Source organism: Aptenodytes forsteri, unplaced genomic scaffold (genome assembly GCF_000699145.1).
Source record: "Aptenodytes forsteri isolate BGI_AS27 unplaced genomic scaffold, ASM69914v1 Scaffold102, whole genome shotgun sequence".
NCBI lineage: Eukaryota > Metazoa > Chordata > Aves > Sphenisciformes > Spheniscidae > Aptenodytes > Aptenodytes forsteri.
In genome coordinates, this window is record NW_008795771.1 from 315,264 (window position 1) to 326,638 (window position 11,375).

The 11,375-nt window shown below is 40.1% G+C and overlaps 1 protein-coding gene across 1 annotated transcript in view; it reads right to left on the bottom strand.

The window, feature by feature from the left end:
• GABRA2 (gamma-aminobutyric acid type A receptor alpha2 subunit) overlaps positions 1-3,091 on the bottom strand; it is a 67,514-nt gene extending 64,423 nt beyond the window's left edge. The window contains exon 1 of the mRNA XM_009283587.2: positions 3,014-3,091. Within this exon, the coding sequence (XP_009281862.2) occupies positions 3,014-3,067 (54 nt within the window). The 5' untranslated portion in view covers positions 3,068-3,091. The remainder of the gene's footprint in view (positions 1-3,013) is intronic.
• Between the last annotated feature and the right edge of the window lie 8,284 nt (positions 3,092-11,375).

Genomic DNA, 11,375 nt, shown 5'->3' on the forward strand with positions numbered 1-11,375 from the left:
GAACGGCGGCTCCGGCCAGAGGGGCTTCCGTGGCCTTACAGCCCGCGCGGAGCGGGCGGGCGCGGTAACTTCGCCTGTGCGCGAACGATAAGCAGCATGAAAAGCGATCCCCAGAACGAGAAACCACGTTTCCCGTGGCCCTTCTCAACCTTTTAGTCACCTCTTGTTAAGTACGTGTTTGACGGGGCATAACCCAACCCACCACCCTGCGCCCTTTTCGGTCTGCCGCGGGGGTGATCGCCGGTACCCGGCTCCCACCCTCGCTCTGAGGCTGTCTCATTAATATTCCTTTCCCCACTTGCCCATTGGCACAGGCTAATTGAAATGCAGAGAGAAGAGAAGTCTGTCATTTAAAGTGAGCTCAGGATGCAGGCAGCCAAGAAAACAAACCGTCCTTCTTTTGCTCAGATTGCATTACTTTCTGTTGCATTGTCTTTTAAAGCACGTTGCCCTCCTTTCTTACACCCAGTCCTTCTTTGGTAGTAACTGGACCGCTGCTAGGATTCATTCCCATTGATTTTAGGTTTTCCAGCGGAAGTAGATCAGGACAGGCTTGACAATTAAAGATAAGGGTTTATATTTAGAGTACCCTCATTTTGCATTGTTAACTCGGAAATAATTAAATAACACCAGCCATAACATTGCAGCTTTTTTTTTTAAAACCAATCTCCATCCATCTTCTTTCCTTTCAATCTGTTAATTGCAGAAAACACAGCTCTCAATTATCCTCTTAACATCACTGGCCTACCTGCTTATTGCATTTTGGCTGAAGTTGTTTTGCTGAAGTTTGCTTCTGAATCATTACCAGTTCAAAAATGAACACGTGAAGTTGCATGCACAGACATGGTGGGAAAAAAAGAAGGAAAAAAAAAAAACCCAAAAATTATTTTATTCAGTTAACTATAGAATCAACTACAAAAATTGGGGGATTCTTTTTTTCTACTTTCCTTTCTGCTGTTTTTCCTTTGTTTCCCGCTTCCTAAGTGCTGCTGCTTGCAGCTGGAGGTCCCCTTACTTTCCTTCTCCTCTAGTGGCTTAATGACTCCACAGCAGAGCATGAGAGACAAAAGAAGGAAGAAAAGTGCTTGGGCTGTCAAGACAATCTGTTTCTTTCCACTTAGATATTTAATAACTTGCAGTAAGACTGGGAAGAGAGAGGGAACAAGCTGTATTTCTTTGTTTTTAAATAACCAGTAAAATGACAGCCCAAACTGTGGGAAATTACAAAGATAAGGACACAAGTGCAAAAACTGAAATCCAAGGAACACTCATTCAGCAGCCATCTCACGCTGGCCATGTCTAAGGTACAAGGCCTTCATCTTCTACCAGATGTGAAAATGTGCTCTGCTCACAATTCTCCATTGTCTGATCAGTTGAGCATCTACGGTCAATCTAATCTTCTTTGGATCTGCCTGTAAGTCCCCAAGTATTAGGAGTTAACAAATGATACTAAAGGCAGGATCAGTAGAGAAACCCTCACAGTAGAGAAAACTAGTTTTAACTACTTGTCCTAAAAAGGGTGATTTCACAAACATCAATATGCAGGAAAAAAAAATCATTAAAAGTGGAGAGCCTTCGTGATTTATTCTTACGTGAAGTCCATTGCATAATATAAGCTGAACAATTTTTTTCCACAGGTGTTCGCAGCGTTCCTTCCCAAAAGACACGTAACTGTAATACTGAAACTAGAATCTAATCTTTGTATGTGAGTTGCATCAAAACATAGAAAAACACATTTGTTAAGGAAAGCAGTCACGGTGGCTTCTTGTTGCTGTGATAGCATATTGTCATTCTTCAAAAGCCACATGAGGTAGATACGTATTTATAACGAGCTTGTGCCCAAAGCCTTCCCCCAGAAAAATGTGCTCGGTTTTAGGCTCTAATCACAATTATTACCTGTGATGTTCTCTGAGATCTACCATAGCTTCATGCATTGAAGTCCCACTTCAGATAAACCACGTACCTTAAAAGTATCAGAAACTTGAACATAACTCCTCATTGCCATTCTCAGACAAGTTGGACAGCCCTGTGGGGCATCTCAAATCACAGGGAAGCTGAGTACAGGGACAGTGTACTGAGTGGCTCAGTGTTACTGAGGCAGTGTGTGAGACATCAGAGGCAGTATAATTACTACCAGAGAGAAGGTTCTTTGTGATAGTCCCACACCCTTATAACCCACGCTGCTGATGAACTGGAAGGCATTTGAGGAGAAAAGTGTGGCATTGCTGGGGTTTTACTGTTTTGTTGGGTTACATGCATGCACGGCTCACAAACGCTAGATGTGTTAGCTCTTGTTGGTTAGAAACAGCGCACTTGAGCCCCCCCAGGTCCATAGTCAACAGGGAACTCTCTCTTCCTTTCTGCATTATTTGCAGAGTGGTATTGAATGCTGTCATTCATTATTGAATTTCCGTTAGCTCTGAGTCATGGGCACAACACATCAGCTGGGTTTGTGAGACTCTCCTGAGTCCTGATGCAAGTGCCCTAAGAGGTAGGGAGTCAAGCCATTGGTTTGAATAGGACTTGAAACAGTCCACTGGAAGGCAGCAGGTCTACAAATTGTTATTTTCAAAGTATAAACAAATTATTTTACTTAAAAGGTTTTATTTCTTTTCTGCTATATTTGCTGAAATATATAACTAGAATTCAATCCCTATTTTGATATTTAAAAATATCTTAAAAAAAGGACCTTACAATCCCATTATTCCCCCTTGCCAAGGATCTCAAAGCTCTGTACACACTGATAAATGGTGTTTCACAATACCTTTGTGAGATTGGAAAGACTTCCTCTGTGAGGACAAATTGAATAGCAGGGCAGGTATGTGACATTTTGTAAGCACTCTTTCCAGTGTAGAGGTAACAGAATCACAGGAGAGGTTAAGCCCAGGCAAGTCATTCTCTGTATTGCAAAAGACTAAATCGAATGGTCCCTTTACCATTTTGCTTAAAAAAATAATATAGATGACAAAATTGCTCCGTCCTTTAGGCAGAATAAATTACTCAGAAACAATACCTCCAATTTGTAGCCATTAGGGAGGTGGCAGTAAACATTTTCTGTCATGGACATTATCAAGTAATACCAAACAGAACTTAACACAGTGTGCTGATCTGGGGTACCTTCTGCAGTATACTAGTTCCAGACAAAAATTTTGGCAGATTGAAGTAATCATCATATACTTTGTGCTGCTTGAGAATAATCCTCACCCTTATATCTAGGCCAGCAACACTCTTAGCCATAAGAATAAAAACAATAATCATTGGGGTTCAGTAAAGTGACGCATATATGTGATAACTGAAGTGATATTTCAGAAATTTTTATATGTGATATAGCAGTGGACTTATTTTTACTATAAAGTATGCTTTTTATAAATGCTTTAAACTCTAAAAAGGCATAAAACATCTCAATCAATATGGTATTAATTATTGGAAAGACTATCTTATTTATCCTTTTAAAGTTTAGATTTATAAGAATTAAATAGGTAACCATTCACATATAAATGCAAGTGTTTGAGATACATAACCAAGATACAATGCCTATGTAAGTTTAAACATGTATGTTATGTTATGTTATGTTATGATTTATGTGAATAATGACAAAATAAGAAATTGAAGGGGGAATTAGTTTTTGACCAAGTCAGTCCCTAGACTGGTTCATCATGCAGCTACATGAATGTTAATCCGAGCAAAATGAAAGGACAAGCTGGCTCCTTTCAGGAGCAGCTCCGCATTACGCCCCATTGAATTGATGATGGAAATAAGATTTCTGTGAGAATAAAGGACTCAGGTCTCCAAAACCCCTATAGCCACTGACTTTTTGCAAGATAGCTCCCCAAATCCCTCAGAGAAGTGAAATTATTTTGAAATGCACCATTCAACAGTAGATGCTAGTATGATAAACAAGGAAGCAAGAAAAATCTTATGGCCTTATGTGGTACCCACTGTTATAAGTGCCTGAGCAACTTTTAATCTTTAGGGTTTTCCATCTAACTGTGACACTACAGGATTGGGAAGAGTCGTGCTCATTCAAAAGCTCTATCATACAGACTTCCTGACTGAAGAGCAGAAGTAAATGGCCAGTGCCAGCTTTATTTCAACTGTGTGTAATCAGCCTTAAGTCACTTTCTGAAGTGCAGTGGGAAGTTCAGCAGAACAGGAAATTGATATGAGCTTTCCCATCTTATGTATTGATGAGTGTTTTTTTCTTTCCCAGGACTATACTTCCCCCAAATTTGAACCTTAAAATCCACATCAGGATTTTTAGTCTTCTCCAAATACTGCAGAGATCTACAGAAAGAATGAGTGGAGAGCATCTCGGTTTGGCATTACTTGATAATGTCCATGACAGAAAATGCTTACTGCCACCTCCCTAATGGCTACACATTGGAGGTATTGGTTTTGAGTAATTTATTCTGCCTGAAGGATGGAGTAACTTTGTCATCTAAATTGGTATCTATCAGGAGTAGTGAGACTTGCGTCATCCTTTTAGAGTAGGTCTTCCTTGACGGGACCACTGTAAGGCAAGCAGCAGAGGGCAATGCAACACATGCACCAGCTGGGGTGGGAAAGCTCGGATAAATAGAACTGGCTCATAACTTGGTGTGAGTGAGAGAAAGGGGAGATCTGCTTTTATAAAGAGCGATAGTTTTCTTCAGCTGCAAATTCCTGTTTTCTTTTCACATCTGTGAGGAGCTCACGTATCACAGCAGGCTGAAAGTAAGTTTCCAGCAAAACAAGACCTTTCCTCTGGGTAGACAAGATGGAATGCAGAAAACATTTAGATGTTAAATAATTTCATAAATGTCTTTACATTTGTGTTACTTGTACAAATACAGTCTATTTTGTCTTTCAGCTGTTCACTCAAGTATTCCTTGGGCTCTGAAGATGTTTTCCATGTAAAGCAACACAGATTTGTGATGTTTCATGTTCCAGGTGTCCATCTTGGGGCAAGTAGAGCTTGTTTATTAGGGGGATAGAAATATTTATCATTTCTAAAAATCAACATGACAACATGGAACTACTTTGAGGTTCATTTTGTTTGAATATATTTTGAAGTTCAAAGACAAATGCTCTTCTATTGCTACAATGAGATTGATATTTAGAGAAAATTTTACAGACATAGGGCCTGTTATGATCAACCTTTTTTCCAGGAATACAAAGAAAGGAGAGACACTAGACTTCTGCCACCTTGTGTTGCTCATGAAATTGCCATGTGGTGACTTTGCAGTCTGGAAATACCAGGAATCATTTGTCAATGGCTGTCTTTGTTTCTGCAAAGGCCTCATCTCCCCTCTTCACTAGCTAATATTGGCCATCATAAATGATGTTCAACGCACACGAATTTATCAATGACCAATGGACTTGCCTAAGCCTCAAGGCCTCAGACGGCTTCTGAAAGGATGTGCTTCTGCACGTCTTTTTTCCCCACCACAATGCAGTCTGTAGGCAGATGATGCAACTGAGCAGTGACATTTCTATGTCTAAAATATTTAATTAATTAGTTAAATTCTGCTTTTGGAGAGTCAGTAGCATGAAAGAGTAGTAAAAACAAGCAGAAAGTTAAATGGAATATAGCATGACAAACAAAGGGATTTCTGAGAGATGAGTTTTCCAGACAAACTGGTTTAAAAGGTACTGTCTTTTGTGAACAAGCACAAGTCACTCTAAAACAAAAAGCCCAATACAGACCTTCAGATTGCCTGAAAACTGCTGGAATTGGCAATTCTGGCAGTGACAGATTTTGAGCAGAAAAAATCACGGGGTTTTTTTTATTTCTACTAAAAGGGCATTGAAATGTTGAATTTAAAAAAAAAAAAAGGATGCTTTTCTGAAGTACTGATAAAAAATTTCAGCCCCTGCCCTAATTTCAGTGCTGCTTAAAAGAATGGCCAGAATTCATTTAGCAGTCTGTCCAATAACTGCTCCTATTCAGGAAAGCTTTTGTTGCTGATCCAAGATTACCTTATCTTGGGTGGCAAAAAATCTGCATTTTAAAAATGATTCTGCCTCCTGGGACTTCAAAGAGTTTCCTCCTGTCTGTGACTAATGTTAGCTAAAACACACGCGAAGGTGTTCTTCTATCACTAACAACAAATAATCCAAAGACAGTTCTAACATGAAATGTCTTGCCTAGATTCAACAAGAACAACAAAAAAATCATATTGCCTCTCACAGAGTCGACACAAATGTAGCTTCTTTGTCTATGGAGTCTAGATAGCAAGATTTAAGAGGAAGAGTGTTGTGCTATGTCCCATGTTTGTTAGAAAAAAACATAAACCACATAATTGCTTATGGATGTAGCTGTAGCCTGTGACAGTTTGCTCACATTTTGCAAAAACACTGAGCTATTTATAAACATATCTGGGTTAAGTAATTGCCATTATAGTATTTTTATACATTTAAAAGAAGAATTTAGCTTTTCTGCACGCTGCAGATCACATATTATGCAGGATGAAAAATCATAGTAAAGACATTTGCATAAACAAACTGCTAGATTTCAGCACCTGCTCCATGTATTGCAGTTTCCTGAATTGCCCCTTGCTGCACCAACAGATAGAGAGATCAGGAAGCCCCTAGCTGGGCAGATGAGAACCACCCCAGCTTCCGAGGACCTAGTTAGATGGATTCTCAGCCAGCCCTGCTGGAGCAGGCTGAAGTACCCAAGGATGCACAAATCCAGAATGCTCCTAGCACGCACCTAAGCTGGCAGTATGAATCTTTCCCCCACTCTTCCATGCTTCAGTGCAAGAGATCTTTACGTGAATGAAGGTTCTCCATCTCATCTTTACTCACTCCCATATATGCAGGTGCCAAGCACAGCCCAGGGCCCAAGAAAAAGGACCAGACTTCAGCAGCTGTCAGTCCAGCCGCATTCCATTGCTTTGAGAATGCTCTGGGCTAAAATAAATAAATAAACAGATAAATGGATGACACTTGGTGTAAACAGGCCTGTTTTGCTTTCCTCTCCTTTCAAGCAATGAATCACCGGTGAAATAGAGGTGATTCACTAAGGGAGTCCAAAGCATGCTTTCTCTTTCGCATGTGAGTCTGCAGAAGCCGTCCATGCTCTAAAGGGGGAGAAAACTAGGCTGCTTTTTAATATTCATTTCCACAACACTGAGTCAAAGCCGCTTGTAAGTGCAAAGGGATTTTTAAGGAAAACCAGAGCTGCCCTCATATCTCACTAACAGAGTGCGAATGTATAAATAGTTGCAATGGCAGATAGTTTGTGTCAACACGGTATTGTACCTGCGAGCATCTGGGTAGCAGCTGCTTGACACGAGAGAGCAACTGAGCGGCTGCTAGCAAAATATTATGCTGCTGTCTACAAAGTAAGTGCTGTGTTACCCAAAAGCTCGGGACAGTGCTATTCAAATCTGCCACACCAAAAGGGGTGCCCAGGGCAAGGGTTTATTAGCCATCACCAAGATTATTTGAGAAGAGAGAACTTGTTATGTCCTTTCTAATTGATTCTGTGGTACCTGGCTTTGTGCTCAGAGCTCTTGCTGATGGTCCCTACTGTCTGAGAATCTGGACAGGTCCTCACCTTGGCCTGGCCAATCTACTGGGTGGACAAAGTTGCATGCCACGTTTTGGGAACATGGTGACAGGTTCTCCTCTCTTCTCTGATGACCCTCCGCACAATTTTCTCACTGCACCATCTGGCTTCAGAGGCTTGATATGGTACATTGCAAGTCCCTTTTTTTTGCTGAGAAGCCCTGAGGGATGCTGTGGGGTCACAGGGGTGGCTCCAGCTGCTCCTTCCTCCCCTTTCTGGGGAATGCAGTTCTGCTTCTCATGAAGGAAGCTTTTAGCTAACCCCCAATTGCCGCTGTATCAAAAAGCAGGCATGAGCATGGCCAGAAGTCACAAACACGCCCATTAGCCAGAGCAAGATCCTCCCCAGAGATGGCTCTCCCTAAAAGCCTGAATCTGTTCTCACAAACACCAGAGGCAGAGGGGCAGTGATCTGGGGTACAAGAGACTGGAGAGACACAGAGAAAAAAAGTCTTTTTTTATCTAATTTGTCAGGCCACGTAACTCCAACTTTCAACTCCACACTCTTCACAGAATTCCCACTCCTCTCGTTTGCTTCCCATTTATTACAGGCAATGGTATAACAGGAACCTCATATGGTCATATCCTTGACTATTTGTGGATTTTTTGAATTATGTATTTGCCCAGCAGGATTACTTCCACAGAGAAGTGTAGATGTCTGTTACGATTCCCAATCACAGTTCCTCTTCAAGGAAAAAATTGTAGCTGAGTGGAGTCTTATTTAATTTTTGAAATTTTAAAGGACTAGCAGGGGGCTCTGTTTGCATAAGGACCTTTCTATTGCTCTGAGCCTAAAGACTACATTATAATAAGCATTCAACTAAGAGACCAGTCTGCCAAAAAACCACCAACAGCCTACATGCAGAAAATTGAGTAGTCTTTGTGCACTGTTTATACAACACTGTTAGAGATGTACCTGCAGCCCAATTTGGCACACTTGTAGCTTTCATATATTTTCACTGGAGTAGTTTGGATTGCAGAGAACAGCTTGCTTCCCTGGTTTTGTGTTGCTTAATCCAGGCCCTCACGAGCATATTCAGGAAATGTGGGATATTAAATTCATTTTTTCTGCACAGCAGCAGGTCTATCTTTAATTCAGGTATAAACACAGCGTTTCCTCAAATGCATTCCTATCCTGTATAAAAAAAAAAAAAACCACAAACAAAAAAAGCCCAAAACAAAACTCAACTGGATTGAGCTATCCAAAGAGACCACAAAGAATTTTTTCTTTAAATATATCTCTCTTACCCATCTGCCTTCCTTCTTCAGGGTGATTTTCTTCTCAGCCTCCTGCATTTTCTACCAGCCTGTTCCATCTTAAGAAAGAAATCACAGGCTTCAAGTTGCTTCTCTGTTACATCATAAATACTTTGGAAAAATGAATATTTCAAAGTTAAGTGTTATTCAATACTTTTCATTTTGTTTTGTGTACGTTATTTTAAATGGAAAATGAGCCTTTGATGTTCCATCACTTAAAAGAAACTGAAAAAATATTCTTGCAATGAAGCATGTATTTCACTAATACACCAACAATGCTGAAAACATATGTCTCAAAAGGAATGAACAGTACTTGTAAAGCCATGTAACTCTCCTCAAATGACACAATATGCTTTTATTTGGCTGAAAATGAAAGAGTAAATGTAAGTTGATCCTGGATACTATTCCCACACATTATTTAAATAATATCTGCGTGCTTGCAATTTTTAATGGCTTTATATTTTTTTTACTTCAACTCTCATAAATGCACAACACTTCTTTCTCTTTTAAAAATATTAATCTTAATCACATGCATCCAATTGCACATTGTTACTACATCTCCTCAAATTCTTATGTATCACTGCATTCCAGTCATCCGGCAAACCAAGCTGTAGTGTGAAAAACCCAGTCACATTGAAATCACTCTTGACTTCCACAGGGCCCATAATTCTTTCCAAGACTCTTATCACTTCAGAGACTGAGCTGAAGGTGAGTGCTTTGGATATCTTTCACAGAAGAATGGCAGGGACTATCACATTATTTCACCCAAATACCTGTGCCATATTTGAATGAAATTATGCTTGAGTGAGAGCATCCCTATACTGCAGTTATTTGGGAGGTACAGAGAAATGTGAGGAAGTTTTGAAGTAGCTCAGATTCTGTTAACAGTGTAGAATTTGGCAGTATGAGTTACAAAACTTGCTCAATAATATTGGCACTTTTGAGATGGCAGGGTGAACACATGATGGGAGGTGACTTCAGCTTGCCATGGTTTTAGTGCTATTAATTCAAGTTTGTCTGCAGATTACTCTATACTGGCTGTATCAAGATGAGTCCTCCTAAAAACTTTATGATGCTCATACAGTTTTTATGAAACCTACTGTGAATCCAAAGTTTGGCCTATGCTCCACAATCTCTCTCCTATGCCTGTTACCTGATGGACTATGTAGAGGAAAATTACTAAATTATCAATTCAAAAAAATGGGATTTTCTACATCTATTGGTTTTGGAATAATACTGAAGTATTATAAGATCATGGAAGGACTATTAGCATAATATATTTATACAAGGACAATGTATATTTAATCAGTACTTAATGGTGATATAATAATAGGTTTCCCCACAGAGAATGACAACATGATTTTCAACTTCCTGAATTAATAATCTTGCAGAATACTGAAGACCATTATTTCACTTCACTCACATGCAGAAAGAAGAAATCTTTTTCTGTGCAAGTAAGGAAACCTCTAAAACAAATCAAAGATGTGGGCAGACAGTACAGAGAACTAATTAACTCAGGGCGAGTAACCCAGGAAAATTAATGTTGAATTGGAGGTAGTTCAAAGACTTCAAGGGTAACAGTTTAAAATGCAGCACTTATGGCCTTGAGTAGTTAAGACCTTGTGAATGACTATATTCTTTTCAGAAGGTATGAAACATCAAAGGCGAGAGGAATAAGAATAAATCTGTGTGTACAAAGTGATAGAAAAGAGAAAGGAAGAGCTCTCATTGTATTCGTAGAAGGGCAAGATTCCTTAAGATCCTCAAAGTCTACTCGGGAGATAGCGACCACTACTACTGCACTATGAATAGGGCCATGGATACAGTGCGATTGTCGAAGGAACATGTGCAGGGGTCCAGGTATGCTGAGTTCCCCTTAGGTGGTGTGCCTGGGGGCTGCTCCACTGTGGCAGGGTCTTCAGTGTACAGCGTGCCCCATGTCTGTAAGTAGCTCCTTTTATAGTGTTGCTAAATTCAGTGTTCATTAATCAGAAACAGAGAAGAAAAATTGTTCTGACTCACTGATGGACAGTGGCACTGTAAAGCAAATGTGATCCTAGGACACACCAGAAAGTTTTCTTAGGAGAAATAAAGCTTTAGTACCTCTGTATAATATGCTTGGGTGACTCTGTCAGGAATAATAAGAATCAGTTTTTAAACTGGTGTTTGGGAAGGAGGAATTAAGACTTGGAACATGTGTCCAAAAGGGCCACTGAAACGGCAGGGCTACTTGTATTGCAGAAGAAAGTCAAGACTTGACTTGTTGTGCCTACTATAATGAAGGCTGAAGAAAGAGGGGCAAAGAGGGAAACGAAGCTGTGATAAAATGTCTCTAGAACATTTCACGAAAGTGAAAAAGAGATATTGCCATTGGAGGACAAAAGGAGTGGGTATCCACAGGTCCTGAGTAGATGTAGCCAAGAAATTAGAGGGTTTCTAGCAAAGTGGAGCAGCTGCAACAGGAGACTGTGAGAGGGACAAACACAACAGTTGGTAAGCAAAAGGGAGTGCAGCAGCAGTTTGAACAGAGATCTCCCTTACCTGGATGTTTGCTATTTTAGGAC